Genomic DNA, 25248 nt, shown 5'->3' with positions numbered 1-25248 from the left:
CATAATCGGCATCTCCAATGCAGGAGCCCGTCCGCATGATCCGCTAGGGGCGCTACACATCGGCCCGCGAGATCTCCATTATGATTGGCTAGCGCAAATTTGAATTTTTGACTAGCAAAAGCGGACAGAGGGCCGTAGCAGCTATACAGCATCCATCAAAACGAATAGAATGATGATGATAATCAGTTTAGAACTTAAGCAAGAACGCATCTCCCTTGGGACACGCACTGCTCGTAAAAAGCTCCTAAGGTAAGCTGTAAAGTAACCGCGCTCATTTCGCTCTCACCAACGCTCGGTATAGATCGGCCACTTTGGATCAGAGTTCGAGGTAACTCGTTACTGTAACTAAGTTCCTTTTTTTTTGGTAACTTGTAACTTAACTCAGTACTTTTGGGGCGTGGTAACTTTCAGAGGAACTGGTTTCTTTTTCAGGTAACTTTGCCAAAGTAACTTAAGCTAAGTTCCAAGTTACTTTGAATTCGCTTTTCACTCACGTCCACTTATTTTCTTCCTTTCTCTCTGGTTCTTTCATGGCATTTTATGCCACAGAACGTGATATTCAATCAATGACACTATTCTATGCAGAAAGTAAGAACCGCTGCCATTGAAATGAGGCTGAACTATTGTGCGCCCACAGGGAGTAAGATGCAAAGCGTTCGAATTGTTGGACATACACGAAAGCGATCTAAGCGTGTTGCACTCATGCGCAAGCAACTCAAGGTCTAACTCAACTGCTCACGTGCGCTGCACCTGTGTAGTGCTATTTTGTGTCCGAAGTAACTTGGAAGTAACTCGTTCTTTTTTTAAGTAACTCCGTAACTGCGAGTTACATTTCAGGCTGCAGAACTTCGTTATTAACTTAGTTACATTTTTCACACGATAACTTAACTCGTAACGAGTTCCTTTTGACGGGTAACTTCTCAATCTATGCTTTGGATGCGGTGCCGCGCCTATAGGAGCTTGGATAGGCGATATCCTTACACCCCTGTGAGCGGTGCCGACACAGCGGTGAATTAGTCAACATATGATCAACATATTGGTCGCGATAACGTGCGTTGTTCATCTACTTCAGTTAAAGGGACCGCGAACGACATGTTGTGAACAGAAAGGAATGAAAGAATGTGACATTAAAACGATTTCGATTGCGCCTTGCCCCTTATGTTCGGTCACCCTGGTTTCCGTCGGAATTCGGAGTTTCCAGCGATGTAATATTCAGCATACGATAACTGTTTTTGTGTCATGTTGCTACAAATTTGCTATGGAACGTTTCTGACTGAAAACTTTCTGTGTACTCCGGTTTAGTTTGCAGAGAAACTTTATTCTAATGAGTCAAAGCTGACACGATGCTCAGCTCAGCAAGGAATGCACCACACACTCTGAATTGCACTGCATGCGCGTTTCAGGGATGTAATCCAGGCTACGGGGCATTCATCGGTATCTGAATAAGGCCCGTGCGTATAGTCATCTTGCTAACGCGAGTTTATTCGTGCAATGGAACAGCAATAGCGAGCGACAACATTTTCTGTCGCGCAAAATACGCCTTACCTGTCCCCCTATTTGGATAGACCGTACAAGAGGCACCAGTTCATCCGTGTTGACGTGGAAGTTCCTGTCGTGGAATACGACGTGATCCCCAGAGCAGGGGACGCGTTCGGAGTCAGGCACAGCAAGGGGGATGGCGGCGTCATCCGCGGTCGCTCTGTGCAGCCTAGAAGAGCTCTTGAGTCGCCAGTTGTCTGCGCCGTACCAATGGACACGCTCGCCAGCCACGTACTGGACGGTAGGGTTCGTTGTGCCTAAGGAATTAGGGTGCTTAGCTTCGCAAGGAAGAGCTTGAGATAAGGAAGGGTAGTTCCTATACTAGAGTCACTAATACCCTAATCAGACAGCATACCTAAGGACGTTAGCGGAACGGCCGTTACTTCACGTGCAGTCCAACCATCATTTCGAATGACATCGTTTTCTGCCCTGATTTGTTCAAAACAGGGGGCGTACGCCTTTTTTTGTGGCAATTATGAATTGCATAATTGTCACAAAAGGGGTGTACGCCTCCCATTTTCAACAAATCAGGGCAGAAAACGATGTCATTCGAAATTATGGTTAGACTGCAGGTGAAGTAACGGCCGTTCCGCTGGCTTTAAGTTTGCCGTCTGACTAGGGTATAAGAGTCACTCTATTTAGCGACTGTAGTTCCTACATCTCGCTCCGACATTATGCGTTAAACGTGTCTAAGTAAGAAACGTGTTTAGACTAATATCGTGAAAAGGTCACGCGATTTAAACGTGAACTGCCGGGAGAATAGTCGCCAATGTAGTCGAATCTTGGAGAAGATTTCGTAACGTGGGATATGTCTTTGTTACTCAACAGGGCCGTCTTTGATGGCGCTCTTCCCAACATAAAACTCTGCGCTCAGATCGCTCTATAAGATGATTACGATGAATCTCACGTACTCTGTTCCTCACACTTCTGGGACATGCGACGAGGCGGCGTTGAAGTGTGGACCGTAATGGATGCTCCGTTGGCCAGAACCAGTTCTCCGTTTTCAGGCAGCACCTGAAGCAAACAAGAGACCCGTCGTATCTACCCATAACGTGAAAATGTGCAGCTTGCGCCAAAAGTCCACGGAACATGTGTGGTAATGCCCTTGTGTGGTAATTGCTGCAAACGCCACGGTGGGTCGCTGCCTGTGTTATGCCCTGCGCCCCCTCAAAATGAATGGACCTGTCCACTCCCGCCAACTTCCGGCCGCCGCTAGGATGGCACGGCGCGGAGAAAAACGCCGCTCGCGTGTTCCGTGGACTTTTGGCGCAAGCAGTAGTTATATGGGCTACGTTATTTACGGGTAGCACACGTTCAAGGACAAAGCATGAAGTTCGACAAATGTTAAGGTATGGTAAGGTAAGGTTCGACAAATCGTAAGAATTTTAGGCTTGGGGACGTGAGTATCCACGAAAGTTGTGATCTGATACGTGAATATCTACAAGTATGTCTGTTTTCCAGTACACGGCAAACGTTCATTAAAGTAACCTTCAGCGTTCAGCTGCTATGCTCAATACACGGAAGGTATTACATGCGTATAGAGCAGCATCAATCATCGCCATGTTCATCTCCATATTTTTATATCTCTGTCTTCTCTGACCACATGCCACAGTTTTTATTTATTTTATTATTTGGCTTTTTATTATTTATTTATTTACAATCGCTGCTTAGTTTGCATTACAGAGGGAGTACATTTCATGAATGCAAAAAGACTAACGTGAACAACATAACGAAGTGGGAAACAACTAGGAAAATGTGGTTACACGGCAGAAGACAGCACGAGGACATCATGAGAAAGTTTTCTCTGGAGGATGAGCTCTTCATGGTGTTAGTACGACTAAGGACGGGTATGCCTGGAAAGGAAGTCTCCAGAAACTTCAACATATCACAAGGCTATTTCAGTAAGGTCTTCTCCACCTGGATAAACCTTCTACATCATAGAGCTTAAAAAACTGACATCATTTCCGTCACTGGAAGAAATTGCTTGCTTACAATTGCTTGCTTGCTTACAATTTTCCAAACCTCTGTATCCTCTTTGTCAAGATTTCCGGGACCATTGCGTGCCTCACAAAGTGAAGGATACCCGGCAAGATTTCTGTTTTCCAAAACATTTCGTCAAACTCAATCCTCTGAATGTTCGTGGACCCATTTCCATCTTCATCCTTCGTCCAAATCACAAAGGCACGCCAACTTTTTCCTGCTACTCCCATTTGTCCCTGCACTTGGTAGAAATACGCATGATTTCGTTTGAGCGTCACTTCCCTGTTGATGATAATGCAGCAAACGCTTGTCTTTGCAGGCTTCTTCTACTTGTATCCCTTTCTTGGACAGCGGGCACGTCACTTCAAGGAGTCCTTCGCTCTCACCTTCTTTCACCAACCGGTCTGGTGATGCTGCAATGAAGGGGTACTCGGAATGCACAATAAGCCCTGTCTTACTCACAACAACGGGCCTGTCATACAGTTTCATGAGACACGCATAGTCAGCTACTGCATCCGCCTCGTGCTGCCTCCCCTACGCATTAGCCTCTGAATAGGCACCTCCTTTTGGGTAAAGTATCTGCTTCACGAGTGTCGCGGTATCAGGCAATTTTGTCCTTTTTCGGCGGCATTTCTCTTATGTTCTAACGACACCCGGGGAGCCGGACCGGCGTCGCCAGAGCCAAAGTGGCTAAAATTGTCGCCTACACGTGGTTCGGTTTGCTCGGAGAAGGGTTGTGTTCAATAGAAGTGTTATTCTCAGTCTTGATGGGACAAGCACTTAGGCAGGCACATAGACGGGATAAATTGGTACCAGCCGTTACTGACGGCTTATGCCGTCGCCACCTATTGCAGGGTTTTGATGGGCCTCTACCTGTGTGACAAGAGATGATTGTGGAAGTCTCATAGTTGTATGAAAAACACATGTAGCGGCGTTCCTTTGGACACCCTCAACTAGATAAGAGCCAATGTCTGCGGTGGGCCTTAGGGGTTTCGTCCTCCTCCGTTGTTTACCAGTTGTGCCCCTGCACTTCTGTGATCAATTAAAGTGCATTGTAGCAAGTGTGTGTTAGGCGCCAGATGTATGCGGCGTCGGCGACTGACAAAGACGTTAAAGCCATGCGCCACCGAATAAAACTCTGGAGGACCCCTGTTTCGGGGCAGTCGGTAAAACATGTGACCAGAAGTCGGACGTCTCAGCACCAGCTCCCCAAAATTCAATTTCAAAACAGTTATTCCCTCTGCGATGGTTCGTCAATATCCTTTGGTGAAGTGAACTGTGTGTTCTGATCATCCATTTGCCAGCCACACCAAGAGGACCCTCTGAAGACTGCCATCATCAATTCCATTCCTTCCTTATACGTACCAGGACTCTAACCGACCTGTGATTTCGATCTTACCGTTGTCTGTTTTCCCTTTGAACAAATGTTATCATTCTGTTGATAGTGTTCTCGTAATTCTAGTTAGAAATTGTTGCGTTAATTAAATTAGTTATTGTTAACGTTACTAGCATCTCTCCTTCGTCTCATTGTGTGGCGCATGGGGACGTGTGTCGTTTGACATAGGGCAGCCCGACCACTCTTCTTCATTTATTTGTCCGGAACGGTGTTGCTAAGTATCCACTGTGCGGCCGGAAAACTTTAGCCGGTGAATTCGTCTCACCTTTATCCAGAGGTTAAGGACGGAGGATATTTCACCTGGTTCGATCGCGAGTAGGTCCCAGTGGTATAGCATCCCGGGAACGCACGAGGGTTCCGTGACAACGAGATACTCGGGTTTTACACAGCGAACTACTTTGGAAAAAATTGACGCCGCGTGACGCGGCCAGTCCCTTCATGGTACCACGCAGAATTGCTTGCTTGCCCTTTTGTATTTTCACACAGTTGTGCTCTCTCCTCAGCTGTCAAGTGAGGGAGACCAGTGATATATTTGTCCACTTCTTGGGAGGCAAGTGGTCCCCAGAGATCTTCCTCAACTCCTATTGTGATTTGTGGTTCGGCTGCTTTTTGCAGGCTTGGTTGACTTCCCAGGAAGGTACCTCAGGACCATCAGATCTGGATCTGTTTTGCGCACTCTCTTTTCAAGCCTTTTGTAGTCGTCTATGTCATGATCAGGAGACATCGCACATGGGTCAAAAAGCCGTTGTTTTGTCTTCACCCTCATGACCTTGTTGATGAGGTATTTCCTGAATGTGATATCTTGCAGTGGCGTGACAAGAACTGGCTTCTTTGCTGTAAATATGCAGAAAATATTAAGCCTTGGAGTAACTTTCTAATAGAATCTCCCACTGCAATGCTTGACAATAGCATTTTCCATTCAGGAACGTACCTTCTGATGGCACAATCCATGCACAGGGCACGTCTGTGCAGGAAGCTCCAGGCTGTGTGCTGTCTGTCACATGGAAGAGTAGGGCATCAACGTGTTCACAAGTTTGGCTGAGCCTGCAAACAGAGTCAATGCTTTCATTTAAAGTTGGCACGGGTTATGCGTTACCCACTCAAAGTTCAGGAAATAAAGTTGAGAAGCGAGGTGCAGTTCAGAAACATTGATCCATTATTGCTTTGATTAAAACTACTTGTCAACAAGAACAGCCGTTCAGATATTGCTTGCAAACGTTTCGTTTGATTGCGCTACAATATGTGTTGAACAAATATGTGTGTACTTACCCTGCTACGCACTGACAGTGTGCTCCAGTAACAGTACTGTCATCTTCGTACTACGCCGTAACGGTGTATAGACACCTTTCCGCATCGACGGCAGACACACGACGCACTAGCGTTACGTTCTTTGGACCAGTGTTCGTGTTCGTGTTGTAAAGCACAATCCGGATATATCCTTCTTCTTTAAAACCCCACCCACGGTGCCCCTGGCGAATGCAGTGCGTAGATTTATGCAAATAACCCCACACATGGTCTACTTTTAGTTTCACCCTGGCGTCACCAGTCCAGCTAAGTTTTCCAAATAATAAGGGCACTTCGGGCTCCTGGATCATGCTGCAGGTCCGTATGATGCGATATGTAATATGATCCAGCTAGGCAAATGGATATATTTCCAACAGGGTGTTTGGAACAGTGTGAACTCGCCACGATGTAAAAGCGGCCGGCAAAAACCCGGCTTTGACTTTTGGTTTGACGGCGTACCCGCAGAGGGCGCGCTTCCCCAGGTGGATTTGTTGTCAGCCAACTGCTCCGAAGCAGACGACCATCCAGAGGGCGTCACATCTCTGGAAAAAGGCGGATTGTACAACCATGGGAGAAAAACGTTTCATTACTTCTTGTTTTTACTACATGTGATGACCGCCATTTTCTACTTCATATTTCACTTGTAAACTAATTAATTACCTCTCGTTGCAGCTCCACAGTGACAGCACTGGGGAGAGTCAACTTGTCTCAAGCGGTAACGCCACTGCGCTCTCGCCCGAACCGTACTCTCCGGATCCCCTAACGAGCAGGACTCTCGCCCCCTCTATCTCACAAAATTGCTTGGTCCCTGGCCACATCCATCCCACTAACGCTCTGCCCTCAAAGCTCTCTTCACCTGGATACCATAGGACTTCAATCCTTATTGTCAAGGGGCTCATTATTTCATTCCCCGCATCACCACCAGCAATGGGATAGAGCATCGCCTCTGGCGATGAAACTCGCCATTAATCATCTTGCAATAAAGTTGTTGTTGTTGTACTTCCCTCAGTAGTGATTTGACCTGAGGCCATAAACTAATAATTAAAAATAAATATGGTTTTCCTGTAATCCAGAAGTCACTCTGGTCGCTAGTTTCTGGTCAATTCTTGTCTGCCTCATTCTCAGTTTTATTTTACATCACGAGGGTTACGGTTTATTCAACCGCTTTAGGCAGCTTCACCTCAAACCCGACGGGTATTCACCCCGACAAATTTCATCCAGGCTTCGAGAAAAGCCACTGGAAGGAAGCAGGGGAGGTTGATTACCATGCCGTTGACGTCCACTTGGGAGTCGAGAAGAACAGACATATTGACGGCTCCCTTTAGAAGAGCCTGTTGAGCAGCGCAAGGTACTTGACCGCCGTCCCAATTTGACGGATTGGAATACCGGGTGTCGGGCATCCATTCCTTAACGTCACCCAATGCTCGTCCTGCACAATGTAAAATGCATAGTATAGATATCAAAGTATACAGCGTGTCCCAGCTAAATGCGAACAGATTTCTTTAAAATATATATACCACTTTTTCCGAGATGAAATCAGTGTATGCTTAAGGAGGGCACCAGCAAACTCGTAAGGCAATGTTCTAATTAACTTTTAATAATGAACTTTTTAATTATAAAAACTACGAAGTTGTCCCAATGAGAACATCTGGTCCCTTCGGTCACCTGATACCGTAGCCGCTTTCGGAACAAAAATCCGTTTGATAGATCGCTCGCAAAAAATTCGTGAAGGAACACCATTTTTTCTTTATTTTGTTCATTGGGCATCTGCAGAGACGCGTCTTCCCTTCACTCCCAGTGTCAGAGGCTGAAGGAGCACAGTGCCGCCTCATGCGTCGAAGATGAGCTACTTGCGGAAACAAAACAAAAACAAATGTATCCGGTGAAGTTAGCGGCACTGCCCTTATCTTGGTTTGCATATTTCATTGCATTGGTTTTCTTTTAATCATTTTCCAGGACGCAAGAGACGATAGTGTGCTCTTTCACCCTCTCACATTGGAGGTGAATGAAAGACGCTTCTCGGAAGATGCGCAATTTACAAAATAAAGAAAAAAATTGTATTCCTTCACGATTTTATGCGGACGATCTATCGAACGAATTTTTGTTCTGAAAACGAGAGCGTTATCAGGGGACTGAAGGGAACAGATGTTCTCACTGAGACAATCTCCTAGCTTTTATAATTAAAAAGTTAATTAGGACATTGCCTTAGGAGTTTGCTGGTGCCTTCCTAAGGAGTGCCCCTCACCATATGCTATATTGCAATTGATTTCATCTCGGAAAAAGTGATATATATAATTTTTTTTAAAATCTGTTCGCATTTAGATGGGACACCCTGTATATCTACAGGGTTTTTGCTATAACATGTCCAGAAATTATAATTAAAGCGAGCGATAAAAGAAAAGAAGTGGTACTTTTTTGCTACTTGAGTAAGAAACAGGTGCTGCTTCACTTGTAGCACCTGTTTCCTAGTCAAGTAGCTGAAAAGTAGCGCTCGTTTCTCTTTTATCGCTGCTTTAAATAAAATTTCTGGACACGTTAGAGCAAACACTCTGTATACGATAAAGGGCGATTTCATCTCAATTCAGGCAAGGCTGTCCACTTGGGTTCTTCGATATTCGTCATTATTGTTTATGTGAAAGCACATCGTGTGTGATGAACAAGTTCACCAGTCTTTGAATTCTAGGTGCAGCGTTTGTGAAACAAAAACATGAAACGTCAACCCGCGTGAACAACAGCGCGTGCCCAAACTGCGCTCTCCCTGCACGTTGAGAGCACCTCATTCGCCCCGTATAAAAGCCACACAGTCAATTTTTTTCACATATTCTATGCACAACTGGTTGTTACTCCATGCAAAAAATTATTAAAACTTGTGCGTACTTCGTTTTAAAAATTAGAGAGTTTTAGTACACCGTACGCAAAGATGATAGCGTACGTAACAGATAGCTTTGGTGGTTCTGCGCACTGCGCGAAGCTCTCTGTCTGTTGCGGGCATGCGCAGAACCATTTATCCACGCTATTCCTTACGTACAAAGGCGACAGCGTACGATATACTAAAACTCACTATTATTGCAAAAATGTTACCTAGTACGATTCTTTCAATGTTTGCAGTCGGTTTACAAATAAATTATACATCTCGAACAAACAAATTTTATATATAAAAAAAAACTTATTTCTTATTCTTTTTGGCGATGTATCTTGCCACTTATTAACTCTACAGGAGAGGTGTAATATGCGTTAGGTTTTTGTGTTCAAAAGTAGGGACATGCACACTGTCATTCCAGCCAGGCGATGACCTGGCCGACTTTGGCAATTTTTCCGCCTGGGCCGACTTCATTCATAATTTTTTTCCCGCTAGACCAGCCGTGTGGTAGGCGGTTTACATGCAAGTAGGGACATGCACACTGGCAACCATACCAAGCGACGGTGCCGTCACACGTGGGCCGACTTCATTCACATTTTTTCCGACTGGGCCGACTTCATTCGTAATTTTTTTTCGTTACAACAGCTGCGCGGTGGGCGGTTTACATGCAAGTATAGACATGCACGCTGCCAACACACCCAAGCGATGCTACCACCACACCTGGGCCCAACCGAATTTTCCGAATTAAATTTACCTAAAACTCGAAGAAAGGGTCATCCCCGTCGACGAACCCGTTTCCGGAAAAAGCAACACGCTAGCGTGCGGTACTGCGTTAACGCATTGGGCGCAGAATCGCGTTCGGTTTTGGGTACGGCGTTGGGGAAACGTGGCCCGGCGTGTTGCCGAAACGGTTTCGAGGACGCGGATGACCCTTTCTTCGAGTTTTAAGTAAATTTCATTCGGAAAATATTCGTAATTATTAATCTCCATGGCATAGAGAATCCATATCGCGATGTAGTGTAATGAATAGAAAATATCAATCTCTGCGATTGAAATTCTCTGTCATCGCAAAGAGCGCTTGTCAAAGTGAACAAGCTAAAGCTTACATATTGTGAAATTACGCATTCTACAACTCAGATCGTAAATTGCAACACCGGTTAAAATTTTAATTCAACACTTACTGATGTGTGGTAAACTCCACTTCCATCGACCAATTTTAGCATTTAATCCGCAATTAAATATCTTGTATAGGATGTGTGACTATATGCACAACTTTTTAATCTAGAGCTTTAAAAAAATGTAAGAAAGAGTGTACAGTTTTGATTTTGAAAATTTCCCGTAGCCATACTGAAAAACTATCACCCTATTCTTACTGTCAAAGCACACAGGCACTACAAATAGAAAGGGTATACTTTAATTTTAAATTTTTTTAGCCCATAATGAGGTAAAACGCAAACTCCACACTAAAGATCATTTTCTTGTTTAAATTTTCAAAATCAAAACTGTACACTCTTTCTTACATTTTTTTTGAAGCTATAGATTAAAAAGTTGTGCATATAGTCACACATCCTATACAAGATATTTAATAGCGGATTAAATGCTAAAATTGGTCGATGGAAGTGGAGTTTACCACACATCATGAAGTGTTTAATTAAAATTTTAATCGGTGTTGCAATTTACGATCTGAGTTGTAGAATGCGTAATTTCACAATTCGTAAGCTTTAGCTTGTTCACTTTGACAAGGACTCTTTGCGATGACAGAGAATTTCAATCGCAGAGATTGATATTTTCTATTTATTACACTACATCGCGATATGGATTCTCTATGCCATGGAGATTAATAAAGCTTACGAATCTCCATGGCATAGAGAATCCATATCGCGATGTAGTGTAATAAATAAAAAATATCAATCTCTGCGATTGAAATTCTCTGTCATCGCAAAGAGTGCTTGTCAAAGTGAACAAGCTAAAGATTACAAATTGTGAAATTACGCATTCTACAACTAAGATCGCAAATTGCAACACCGGTTAAAATTTTAATTAAACACTTACTGATGTGTGGTAAACTCCACTTCCATCGACAAATTTTAGCATTTAATCCGCTATTAAATATCTTGTATAGGATGTGTGACTATATGCACAACTTTTTAATCTATAGCTTAAAAAAAAAAATGTAAGAAAGAGTGTACAGTTTTGATTTTGAAAATTTAAACAAGAAAATGATCTTTAGTGTGGAGTTTGCGTTTTACCTCATTATGGGCTAAAAAAATTTAAAATTAAAGTATACCCTTTCTATTTGTAGTGCCTGGGTGCTTTGACACTAACAATAGGGTGATAGTTTTTCAGTATGGCTACGGGAAGCCTCTGGTACATTTTGTGAATTGGATCTACGTTTACGTGTGACCTGTGCTGCTTATAATGATTACTTTTACAAAAGGAACATTTGCTTATTATAATTAAGATTACATATCTTCCATTGTGTTTATGCATAGTGCTCATCTTCATTGTATGTTGGTTAAACATTTCTGATGACAGATGTGTGATTCGATTCTCCCAAAATCTGATTGCGTTTGTGTGCCGCGTGTTACGATGATTAGAATTGTAGACTCCGCCTGCGCGTCATGGTTGCAAAATCCTTCATTTGTATCGCGTCATTTGATAATAGATTCCTTTCAACATGAATTGTCAGCTCCCAAGCAGCACAATGTACCGAAAGTCGAGTGCAATAGGGGTGGACGGTATGTGTCTTATCAATGTTCTTTAGTTTTACAAGACTGTTCCAAGGCCTTCCACCTACCCGTCCACCCCTATTGCACTCGACTTTCAGTACATTGTGCTGCCTGGGCTATCCAACTGTTTGAGAAATATATACACATGTGTTAATTCACAAAACATGATAAGCTTTCGCAGAAGATTAGTGATACTCTTTTGTAAACAAAGATTGATGTAACATGCCTCTAAATTTCAATTAGCGATTCTTCTCCTACAATTTTATCCTTCGGATGTTGATGTTGTACAGAGTGTAGTCGTGTAAAACCCCTCTGATTGTCAGCGCTGATTCCATGCGAGGATCCTTGTACATAGTGTGGAATATTCGTTTCCTTAGCAATCATTGTGTTCAGTCTAACCATACTAAATATAAGCTGTTTTCGTTATGATGCGTAGAATTCATTACATTGATGACAAAGGTTACATTTATTATTTCAGTTATACACTTGTTTATTTCGATAAATTACAGTTGTCCTATTCCAAACTCTGAAGTTTTCGTTTCTTGTCTTGATTGATGAATTGAGAATGCATCATATAGTTTAGTCTTATTATTGGCTTCTTGAATCCAGCGTTGATTAATGCAGGCGATATGTTGTCGCCTATTTGTATTGCTTCAGCAACTTGCACTTTGTTGCGACGAAGTTGCGCAATCCTTTATTGATGTTTCCTTTCTTTGTATGAAGATTCTTGAATGGCGTACAAGAGAGTATTAGATGAAAATCGTCCGGTGGTCCACCGCAATTGGTATGTTCGTTGAGTTTCAATAAGTGATGATACATCAGACCTTGTACGACAATATTGAACTTCTGCTGATTCGACATCATTGCAAGAACTGGTAGAAGAAAATAATTGTGTAGACGCTGTAGTGGAACATATCACGTGATAAATTTTTTTATGTACTTCCCATTTCAATTGTTAGGTGTAATTTCAACAAATCTGTAATAAATCGTGCGATATAGACTGCTTGTGTATGATAATTTGATCTCATTGCTTTCTTGATTAATGCAATGCCCATTTCAATGATTACAATTACATCTGGTCTAGTGCATTTCAATTCTTCGTTAGCAAACCTCAAAAACTCCACCATCAATCCCAGTGGCCCTTCCGATGTTGATGTGCAAGTATTTTTATAACTATTGTAGATTCGGCATACAAGTTCTTGCACCTTCAATTCTTTAATTTGTACCATATCTCCGAATACGACCATGTGTAGGACGTATTGAAATGCTGTGATAACAGAATCATTTCGCAGCTCTTCTTTTTCGAAGCAGTTTTTTACCATGTCCTCCCATGACTTATGGTATCGAGTACAAAATCCGTCCATCTCTTCGCTGATACTTCCTTGTTTGTTCTGTTTTCTAGTGTGCTTCTACACTTCATTAAATATATATCTGTGCTCATTTTATTGATTAAAAATTTATTATGTTATCAGGCTTAGGATGTTATTAATATCCCGCTGTGAGAATTATGGAAAGTGATTTACAAAAAGCTGTGATGTGTAAGGAAAAACGTGTGCTACCATTGTCTCTACTGTGTACAACGGCCACACTAGAATCCGTCCCTCCCTATCTTGACGTGGGTGTGTGTGGGGGGCGAGTTTATGGCCTTCAAATACATTGTGTACCACTGGAGGATTCCCCTACTCCCTGCGGGCGTAACTTCGACGAGAGTGTATAGGGATAACTTTATTGGTGGGACTGCTTCGCTCTCTTACTTGATTGTTTGAATCCACTAGTGGGTCTTGGATGAAAAAAGGCAGGTTTCTGTGGTGTATTCGCGCTGCTTGTTTAGAAAATGTTTGCCTGAATTAATCACTGCTTTGACTTTGTTTCAGATGATCACTCGATTGATATTAATAAAAATAGTGTACGAATAAGGACAGTATTTCGAAGCTGTGTCTGTTGATTTCCTCTGTAGAAAACTTCTACATTAATTTGCATTTCAGATGTGTTGTTTGTTTGTGGCTTCTGCATGTAGAAATTACTGTTGCAAAGTTATCATAAGAAATGATGTAATTAAATTTGTTTCTCGTTTTGAATGAGTATTGTTTCTATCATTGAATAAACTTGACTTTCTCTCTTTGTTTCAGATGTTCAGTCGATTGGTATTTGTGAGTTGGGAATAATGTATGCATGATTTACTAGTTGTGTCTGTTGATTTCTCGATTGATTAACAATAATCTGAAATATATTGAATTTGCAACGTTTCTCGTTTTGATTGAGTATTGTTTCCACCGATGATAGCATAATATTTCTCGCTTGCTTAGATAATGTTTGTCTAAAACCAGTTTGCACTGATATTGATGTCTATTCTTAGATTTTTTTGCTTGCTACTGTTTGTTTTGATAGAATTCTTATAGTATTCTTGAGAATCGAATAATGCTAACATCTATTTGCTATAGTTGATTAATAAAAAATTTCGCCTCTATGCAAACTTGATCGGTCCTAAGAATATTCCCCTTTGGAGAAAAGAATGTGAAAGAGAGAGAGAGAGTCCCACACCCTATAGATTGACAAAGTACGTGCGGTTTCTTCGCTTTGGGCTGTATAGAGAGATAGAGAGAGAGCGTGACCCCCGCCACGCTCAAGTAGCAAAAGATAGCTGGCTTGGTAGTAGTGTGTTGTGTCTGCTTTCTGTGTGTGGGATACCTCCGTCAAGGTAATGTTTATAGTGTTTTGTTAGAATGAAAATTGTATAGTCTTCGACTAGACTAGATCGCAAGGATGATTTTATGATAGATCAAATGATAGATTATTTCAATTTCGAGTTATTAAATTTGTAATGTTTTTCATTTTGATAGATTGTGTCGCTATTATTTTCCTGCATGTATCTGTTGTTTACGGGTTGGATGATGCGCCGTTTAGAGTGTTTCTCTGTTATTCAGCGTTAAGTCCGTGCTAGTCACAGTATTAAATTTGTAATGTTTCTCGTTTTGATAGAGTGTTTTTAAATTGTTTTCCTGTATGTATCTCTTGTTTATGTGTTGGATGATCCATGGGTTTGGCTCTCTATTTGTGCTAGCTGTTGGTGTTTCTCATTATTTCCTTGCATGTGTGCTATTCGCATCATAAGAAACTGATTAATTAAATTTGTGTCATGTTGGAATACTCAACTTAGCTTCCCTATTGTGCTTCAAATTACTTACATCTAATAGAACTTGTAATCATTGTGCTCACGTCTCAGACATTTTATAATAAATCTTGTAATTTGGTTGTAAACGTATTGATTAAGAATATCTTCTTTGATTAAATGTGCTACTCCATTTTAATTCTGATTCATTGAAAACTTGCGTGTATGATTACCGTTAATACAAAATATTGTGTTTGATTCTTTCTGTGTGATACCTATTCAATTCTATTGCATCATACCTGTAAGTATATTCTTTATTGTGTGTATTGTATTGTGTTTCTTCTGTTTCATTTTTTTTTTGCTGGGTTTTTCTCCCTCACACAGAGTCACAACATAATTCCTGCCACTATTGGCTTTAATAAATATATTTCATCTTGTACTTTTGTGTATGATTGTCCATTGCACGTCTATACTTGCATGTAAACTGCCTACTGGGCGGCTGTTGTGAGGAAAAAAATGCATGTGAAGTTGGCCCAGGTGTGTTGGCAGCGTGCATGTCTATACTTGCATGTAAACCGCCCACCGCGCAGCTGTTGTAGCGGAAAAAATTACCAATTAAGTCGGCCCAGTCGGAAAAAAATGTGAATGAGGTCGGCCCAGGTGTGACGGCACCGTCGCTTGGTATTGTTGCCAATGTGCATGTCCCTACTTGCGTGTAAACCACTCACGCGCCACCTGAAAAAAAAAACTGCGAACGAAGTCGGCTCAGGCGGAAAAATCGTCAAAGAAGTTGGACCAGGTTGAAAAAAGCGCGATGATAAATGAACGCACCGCCCTCCGCCAACGTGCCGGCCACCGATCACTTCATAAGAATCTGATTAATTAAATTTGTGTCATGTTGGAATATTCAACTTAGCTATTGTGCTTAAAATTACGTACATATATCAGAACTTGTAAGTAAAGCTCCACTATTGCAATGATGGTGCTCACGTATTGGAATGTTAGACTTTTTATGATAAAACTTGTAATTTTGATTGTAATCGTATTGATTAAGATTATCTTCTTTGATTAAATGTGCTAGTCCATTTTAATTCTGATTCATTGAAAACTTGTGTGCATGATGATTACCATTAACAAAAAATAATGTGTTTGATGTGTGATACCTCTTCAATGCTATTGCATCATACCTGTAATAAGTAAGTATAATCTTTGTTACGTGTATCGTATTGTGTTTCTTCTGCTTAAGGTTTTTGGCTGGGCTTTTCTCCTTCACACAGAGTCACAACATAATTCCCGGCACAAATGACTTTAATAAATATATTTTCACTTGTACTTTTGTGTATGACTATCCGTTGCATGTAAACCGCCCACCGCAAACCTGTTGTAGCGGAAAAAAATTTGCGAGTGAAGTCGGCCCAGGCGGAAAAATTGTGAACGAAGTCGGCCCAGGCGGAAAAATGCACAACAATAAGCGCACGGGCAACCCTCCGCCCACGCGCCGCTCGCAACAAAATTCGCGAATGAAGTCGGCCCAGGAGGAAAAATGTGCGACGATAAGCGCATGAATAGCCCTCCGGCCACGCGCCGCCCACCGGTAAGCACACGAACAGCCCTCCACCCGAGCCCCGCCCGCCGCGCGTTGGAGAAAATTCGCGAGTTGGCATTACAATTGGCCATTATAATTGGTTTTAATAAATATATTTTCAGCTTATTCTTTTGTGTATGACTCCTCTTTGCATGTATGTGCCTGTTATAAGCGCACGGACAACCCTTCGCACACGTGCCTCCTAGCTGCCGAGCGCGGGAAAAAATTCGCGACTGAAGTCGACCCAGGGGTCAATAAACGCGCCAACCAGTGGGCCCCGGTCTCCCTTGGCATGCCCCAGTACTACTGCCGAGTGCTAACATTCCTCCCGGAAAGCATCTTAAAAAAGGAAATTCGAAGACTCATACTCGAGGCTACGAAGTACGTCATATAGAGAAACCGAGATCCCTCAGAGCAAAGCACGGAGTCTAGGCACTTCCAAAGAAATATGCTGAACACCCTATTGTACAAAGTGATGTAGATACTGCTTACTGCTTTGGCGTACTACTTGTAAGATGAAATGAACTGCTCCATTCAAAACCCAAACAAAAATGGTGTAGTCGTTTGTAGTAAACGTTTCATGACCCGTTCCATCAGTGAGACGTACAGTATTTCCAAGACTGATCATCCCGGTATAAAAATGTGTAAAACCAAATTCTATACACTCCGTCCAAAGTGCCACGTCAAAAACTGTGTGTTTGTACCTATTGTGCCAACCCCGATCTGCTAGTGGTGGCCATGAACAACGCATCTGCACAATGAATTACGGGTGGCACCGTAAAAAATCTGTTCCTCTGCGACGAGGCAACAGATGCGTGTCTTTTCCAAGAATTGAACCACTGCGCAGGAGGGAAGCACCTTAACTTACAAAAGCCGTGAATCCAACGAGACGACGAAGTTACATTTGCTTGTTGGGACAACGGAGATCTGATTACGAAGACATTGAAAGCGGCAACATTTCTAAAGGAAGTTGACTGCACTTTACATTAAACATGCACATACATAATATCAAAAGGAACGCCATCAGGATCGAGAAATCTTTTCCGCGGCAACAGCACATTGTTCTACATTTTGACTTCGCAGGAAACTGGACGGTTAATTTTTCTAGCGAAGTGTAGAGGCACTACTGGAAAAAAGACCAACCTTCTTCACGTGCGTCGCCACAACGGTGCTGGCTACGAGGAGCTACGCCACGGTGAGCGAGGACATGACCCACGATACAGCACATGCGCTGCTTGCATTGGAAAAAACAATTGGGCTTCTGGAGGATGTTCTACCTCTGTTCTCTCATGTAATATAGTATACGTATCCGATGGTGCAGCAGCACATTTTAAAACTAGATTTCAGTTTCATGAGATGAAAAAAAAAATCTTGCTGAAGTGGCTCTTCTCTGCAACTGGACACGGAAAAAACGCGTGTGATGGTGTTGGTGGCTCTTTGAAACACACTGCTACGTTGCACAACATGCGCTGCCCAGTTGTTGACGGAATTCAAGCACCCGCAGATTTCGTCCACGTATTAACAGAAAAGGGCCATTCGACTGTTCTGTTGCACCTCCCGGCCAGTGAAGTCAAGGAGTTTCGGGAAACCAAACAAGAGGAATGGATTAAGCTAAAGGCAGTTCAGGGAATTCGTTCGTCGCATGTCTGGTGCAAGAAATTCGACCGTGATTCCGGCCCCAAAGCTCTGATGGCAAAAACGGCTGTGAACATTATTTCGTTACATTGACGTGTGTTCTTGTCACGCTTAGATGGGCCACACTGAATGTGAAATACTTTGTTAGCCACCTCCGCCCGTCGGCACCCGAACTGGACTTCAATGGACCTCACCCGCCCGCGTGTCTCTTCTCGTTTCCCTATACGCATATTTCATATACATTTTCATGTGTGTAATGTATACATACGCGTGTGTTTCTTTCACGGAAATGTCCGGTTCCGTAAATAAAGGCGCACTTTTCTTGTGTGACATTGGATGTCATTGTATGTCTTGCATGACCGGTGTCATCGCCTTAGCGCATAAAAGCAGGCCGGTAAAACTGATAAGAAATAAATAATTTAGAAGTTCCTTCTTTGCCACGCCAAGAAGAATGAAAATACGTTGTCGCGAAAACGCGCGCCACGTGTTTTTGCGATGCAGCTAACGCAGCAGCGGGAGCGGAGTTACACACGGTTGGCAGTTGTTTTTCATTCTGTAAGTGCGGTTCTACATACATTCTTAGCCTGCATAGAAGTCGTACCATTGGAAAGGTAACGGGCTACTGCATAAGTGAGATTTTTTTAGTAAAAATTGGAGCAGTTGTTTTTGAAGAACAGGCTTACGAATACGGTGCATTTTTCCGAAGCATTGCCTATTCTAACGCATATTATACCTCTCCGGTAAAGTTAATAAGTAAACAAAATACACCACTAAAAAGAGCAAGAAATAACCTTCTTTTTCATATAAAATTTGTTTGTTCCAGATTTATACTTTATTTGTAAGCCGACTGCAAACATTGAGAGAAATCGCACAATGTAGCATTTTTGCGATAATTTGCAAAACGAAGCACGCACAATTTTTAATACTTTTTTGCATGGAGTAACAGTTTGGTGCGCATAGAACACGTGACGTCAGTTCCCAATTCTTGCGCTACTACTACTTTTTTCCGTGGGCCATCATATCAAAGCTTCTCTCGATGTCACCTTCTGTTCCGGAAGTTAAGCGCTTTACGTGCACTGGATGACGAACACTGATGCCATGGGCAGCGACCACTTGCCAGTTTTGATATCTCATTCGCTCACAGTTAGACGACACAGTAGGGTGCGAGTAGTGGACTGGAATATGTTCAGTGCGCAAGCGGAGGTTACTGTTGGATGTACCAAGCTTTCAGGCACAGATGTCAGCAACTCTTCACCACTCATCGAAACTTATCTCTGCTCCGGAACTTCACTCGTCGGTTGATGCGGAGTATGAGCGCCTTCGTGCTCTCCGTCGACTTGCAGAGAGGCGGTTTCGCAGATCTGGAAACCTTCAAGACTACCGTGAGGCCTGCAGGATGAAAACTGTCATTCGTCGGCACTTAGCCATGTTATCACGCAGAACTTGGAAGTCTTTTTGCGAATCTCTTGATTCGCACGCAACCACGGGGCGTGTCTGGCATCTGGTAAAGTCCTTAGGATCGCCTGTGTCTCAGTCTTTCCCGTTTTGGGCGTTATCCTTACATCAGGGCATCTCGGAAATCGCTGCCGGCGAAGAATTCCGCCAGATGCTGCTCAAGGCGTCAGCAGCTGCTTCCTCTCGCCAGTACCAGCTCGCAACCGAGGCAGCTCTCCAGGCCGTGGACCATACGAGAAGTGCAGCTGATCTCATCCTGGACACTGATTTCAACGCTCAGGAGTTACAAACAGCGATCCGGTCGGCTCGCCGGGGGTCAGCGCGAGGGCCGGACGGAATAACGTACCATGCGGTGGCACGTCTTGGCCCAGTAGCCTTTTGTGTCCTTTTGCAGATAATTAACAACCTCTGGAGCCTTGGCTTTGCGCTTGAGTCTTGGAAGATTTCTCAGGCTGTGCCTGTTCAGAAGCCTGGGAAGCCTCCGCATGCGGTTGACTGTTTTCGTCCCATATAAGTCTCACCAGCTGCCTGTGCAAGATTATGGAGCGCCTTGTTCTTAATCGAATTGAGTGGTTCTTGGAGTCTCGCCACTGCCTTCCCCGGGCTATGCTGGTTTTAGGAGAGCACGATGCACGATGGACTGTGTTGTTGACCTCGTCTCATCAGTTGAGGAAGAGCGTGAGCAACAACAACATAAATGAATGGATGATGATGATGATGTGGGATGTTTCCCTGCGTTGAGTGCAGGACCCTACCCCATTCCAAAAAGATTCACATGAAAGGATGATGAGGGAAGGAAATCCTTACAGTTCTTGAAGGAGGCCGGTGGCCCTCAGAAAGCGTGAGCAAGGAAGGATTACTGCGGCCGTTTTTCTTGACATCAAGAGGGCATATGACACTGCTAGTCACGCTCATATCTTACATAGGTTGTTCTCGCTGGGAATAATGGGCAGAGCGTTACGATGGATTGCCAGCTACCTCAGTGAACGAGCGGTCTTCATGCGTGCCAGCGAAGGGGACACACAGAAGTTCAGAGTGGTTTCTGGCGTTCCTCAAGGGGGTGTGCTTAGCCCCACACTTTTCAACGCCTTGTTGGCTGCCCTCCCATCTCTTTTACCGCGAGGAGTGCACATTAGCATCTATGCGGATGACATATGTCTATGGTCATCCGGTAAGCAGTGACCTGCGCTGTGCGCGCGTCTGCAGAATGCTCTCGACATAGTTGCTGACTTTCTGACTCAGACGGGAATGGACACCTCGCACGAAAAGACGGTGTAGTTACCTTCCACAAGAAAACGTCTCCAGGACTTCCATCTTCAAGTCAACGGGCAATGCCTGCGAAGAGTAACTCATCATCTCTTTTTAGGTATCGTCGTTGACAGATCGCTGTCCTGGTCTGCATAAGTACGGCACATCAAGGAGAAGACTGACTCTACTGTTAATGTAATGCGATACATCAGCGGCACCCGGTATGGGGAGCGTCGTCCAAAGCTATGCTGACTCTACATCGCTCCCTGATTCGCCGACTATATGCGTATCATGTCCCGGTTTTACATGGCTTGTGTAGCACTACAGAGTCTGTACTCGAGAGTGTACTGGCCAAAAGCGTCAAAGTATGCTTAGGTGTCCACGCATTCACATCAAACAAGCTGGCGATTGCTGAGGCCAGGGTACCACCGCTGGAAGCCCTTCGGATGCAAGAATCGCTTCGGCATTTCGCCCGTTGGTTTACGCGGCATAATCGCCACTACCTAGTTCAGGCCATGCATCAGAGGTCGTGCTCCTCTTACTCACAAGCTCTCCAATCATACCGTGGAACTATACCCCGACATAGGCGGCTCAAGTCACCGCTTCCCGTCTGGAGTATGGCGATCCCGAGGGTGAGGCTGACGGTTCCGAATCTCTCTGTCAAGAAATATGTGCCTATCTGTGTCCAGCGGCAGCTGACTGCCGACTTAATACATAACATCCAAGACCGAGTGGCAGTATACACAGATGGCTCCACTACTACGACTGGATCGACGAGTGCCTTCGTCATACCTGCCTGTGGTGTTGAAAGTGGAGTGCGTTTTTCCCATGCGACATCGCCGACAGTAGCTGAACTGTACGCTCTGCTCATGGCTATGGAATATATAGCGTCGGCTCATTCACGGACCAAGTGGGTTATTATCTCGGATTCCCAGGCTGCTCTGCAGTCCCTTGTTTCTGCAGGAACTACCAGTGCTGTCAACCCTGTAGTTGCTGATGTTGTAAAACTACACGCAGAGGCGGTGGCTGCAGGACACGACATGTTCTTTCAATGGATTCCAGGACACTGTGGCATACCTGGGCATGATGCGACTGATGATGCGGCACGCAGAGCACACCAAAAGCGTGCGTCACGACTCATCTATTTCACCAAGTCCGACGCTAGGGCCATGTTGACTGCTTTGTGTCGCCAACTGGCTGAGGCACAGTAGATGGCGCTGCTACACTGCGTTGACCCGGAGCTTGCTTCTACTTTCCCGACATCGTTCCCTAGGCCGTTTGCGTTACTTTACCACCGGTTCCGCCTCAACGTGCCCTATACAGCCGACGTCTTCTTCACAAGCTTGGAAAGGCGGATTCACCCAACTGTGGCACCTGTGGGACTGTTGAGGACACTGAACATATCTTATTATTCTGTCCACAATATCAGCAGCACAGACAATCTCTACAAGCTTCCTTAGCTCGGCTTGATGGCAGACCATTTGATATTAAGGTTCTGGGCCCTTGGACACCCGACCATCAGTTTCACGCCATGCAGGCATTTGTGCGATTTTGCGCAGACTCCAAGTTGGTGGATACAGTGTGACTGACAGTGTGTGTGGACAGCGTGTGTGGACAGTGTGTGTGAGTGACTGACTGTCTTTGTCACTCATTGGTTTTATTGTAGGTAGCCATTTGTGTTTTCCTAAGTGAGCTGGAGTAGCCGGCTCTCGTAATGAGTGCCTATCTCTCCATTTTTATCTTTTCTTATCAACTCAACTCAAGTCAACGTGGGAAAAAATTGCCTGTGTGGCTTCTATACTGGGCGACTGAGGTGCTCTCAAAGTACAGGGAGAGCGCAGTTTAGACACGCGCTATTGTTCACGCGGGTTGACGTTTCATTTTTTATTTTTATTTTTTTCACACCCGCTGCGCCTATAGGACTCAAAGACTTGCGAACTTGTTCATCACACAAGATGTGCTTTCACATAAAAAATAATGACGAATATCGAATAACCCAAGTGGACAGCCTTGCCTGAATTGAGATGAAATCGCCTTAAAAGGACATACTAAACGTATCACACACACATATCGCACACAATATCGTAAAACGTTCATCGGTAAAATTACTACGCCTAGTATTCGATGAACATCTCTTATGCATGAACATGTCACGCGCGTTTGTCAAAAAATAATTGCAAGTATATATATACGCGATTGTCAAACTTACATTTCTTTTTCTGCTATCACTTCTTAGAACGGTTTATATGTCACATATCCAAAGTTATGTATCCTATACGGTATAGAATGCTATGCATAGCATTCTATACCGTGGGATATGCAGTGTATGTATACACACTGGGTGTATACGCTGTGCACACTGGGTGTCCAGATATACACTGGGTGTATCGTGGATCTATGTGTCAATGAATGCATTGACACATCGATCCACGATACACCCAGAGCGGCTCGTCAGCCCTGGGTAGCTGCGCATCGTTCCGAATTAGCAAACCAGGGGTCACTCAGCGAGCGATATACACCTGGGAGGGTGACTGAGCACTCCTCAATGCCACAGTGCAAGCCAGTGAATTATAATGCAGGAAAAAAAATATATATACGTATATTATAAGGTGCCAACGAGGAGGACGAGAGGGTGGGGTCACGAGGAAGAAAGAAGAGGACACAGTTTTGGACTATTGGGTTCCTTCGAGAAGGAACATTACATATATATATATAGCAGAGTCGAAAATGAGAAACTCGATGCGCTGATGGAACGACCCGCTCGTAGCCGTTTATTCAAACAAAAGAAAAAAGAAAGAAGCAAAATATCTCTCACACACAAACTCAAACCGCGTCCTTTTCTCACAACTCCCACCTCTTTGTCTTTTCCCAACAGTGATCAAAAATGAGAGAAAACCAAGCATTTCCAACAAAATACCCTGGATATTTGATGGAAAATAAATGTTCTGAGGTTGAAGCACACAAACTGACAAACGCACCCGAAGCCTCGAGGTGCCCAAGGGGATGAAATATAGGAATATGGCAGTTGCCGAAAAAGCCACTCTCTTCACACTCTCTTCTACATGTTTGTCTTACACACACACACAGCACTGGGTCATTTCGTTTTCCGTATTGACGCCGACATCATCCAAAATTCCGGAAAGGAAATGAGGTATAGTCTAAGTTTCGCTACAGTGCCTGCCGTTGTTCACCATTTCTCTTATTAATCGATTTCTAAGGTAAAGATCGATGAACAGAACGCACAGCTGTCCCCAGATTCGTCGTGCCATACTATACGTCTTACCTGACAAGAGAAGTATAACGAAGGGGAACATCTTGAGCGACAACGCGCGGATCGGTGGAGATTCGAACACACGAGCGAACAGAAATGACTCGTCTGCTACAAACGCCCACCTGCAGATTCTGTTTCGGACGGGGGAGGCGCCTTCGCTGTAAACGAAGCACAGAAGCGGGTCTGCACTCATGTGTCGGTCCTCCGCATCGATACATATGCAGTCCGTGAGCACGGACTATGCCAGCTTGAAACATTTCAAGCTGGCTTTCACCTTTAAGTAGTCAACAACTGTTGGGGGGGTGCTTTAAGCCACAAAATGAGGACTGTTGTACAACACGAAGTCTCGAGCAACTGGTTCGGGTAATAGTCTCGGGTTCTCTTTTCTTTTCTTGGTTTTTTAATGAATGACGAGCTAACGTACTTGAGACAAAAGAGATAGAAATCAAACTATTGCTGCCCGGTCAACGACATATCCTTCAAAGGGAGAAACGATTGCGTCCCTATTATGAATTCTTGTCTTGTTTTTCTTGTTCCGTGTTAGCGCCGCGAAGCGACTGTGGCTGTGAGCGGCGTACAGATGTGGACAGATGGGGAGAGGTCAGCAGGAAGGGGTGGGGGGACAGGGGGATATTATGTATTCGATCGTTGAATTTGTACGAGGCGGGATTGCTAAAGCAAGCCCTCTCATACAGTCTCAAAACGGGTTCTGAGATACGTACTGGACATCCATACGAATACTGTACATACGAAACAGTCAACGCGTGCATCAGCGCAGTATATGATACACACACACAAACACAACACATACCAGCACACAACACAACAAACAAACAACGACCCCACAGACGCACACATTCCAAGTACAGGAGCCGTCATGTTGCATAAAAAATACTACGGAAGGACATGCATCATATAGTTTGACTGTGCTCTGGAATGAGCTAAAAGTAAGCGACATCTTTGATCTCCGATCTGATCGCCGGTAAAGTGGTCCCTGCATGAACACGTGAGAGAAGAATGTGAAATTATGCCCGAAGTAAGCGACGTCTCTGATCTCCGTCGGTAGTTAGTTCGAGCCGGTGATTCCTGGGCCACCTGCTCTCGTTCCGCAAGCTAACAGTTCAGCGAACTTAAATATCATCAAAGATGAAAGTCAG

The 25248-nt window shown here is 43.9% G+C and overlaps 1 protein-coding gene across 1 annotated transcript in view; it reads right to left on the bottom strand.

The window, feature by feature from the left end:
* The window catches only part of LOC135398046 (protein amnionless-like), a 36717-nt gene extending 12497 nt beyond the window's left edge, over positions 1–24220 (bottom strand). The window contains exons 1-4 of the mRNA XM_064629492.1: positions 24104–24220; positions 7465–7628; positions 2451–2553; positions 1546–1796 (exon numbers count right to left, since the gene is read on the bottom strand). Coding sequence (XP_064485562.1) covers positions 1546–1796; positions 2451–2553; positions 7465–7628; positions 24104–24134 — 549 coding nt within the window. The 5' untranslated portion in view covers positions 24135–24220. The remainder of the gene's footprint in view (positions 1–1545; positions 1797–2450; positions 2554–7464; positions 7629–24103) is intronic.
* Positions 24221–25248: the final 1028 nt, after the last annotated feature.

This window comes from Ornithodoros turicata, chromosome 6, assembly GCF_037126465.1.
Source record: "Ornithodoros turicata isolate Travis chromosome 6, ASM3712646v1, whole genome shotgun sequence".
In the NCBI taxonomy this organism is placed as follows: domain Eukaryota; kingdom Metazoa; phylum Arthropoda; class Arachnida; order Ixodida; family Argasidae; genus Ornithodoros; species Ornithodoros turicata.
This window is presented reverse-complemented; position numbering and strand designations above follow the sequence as displayed.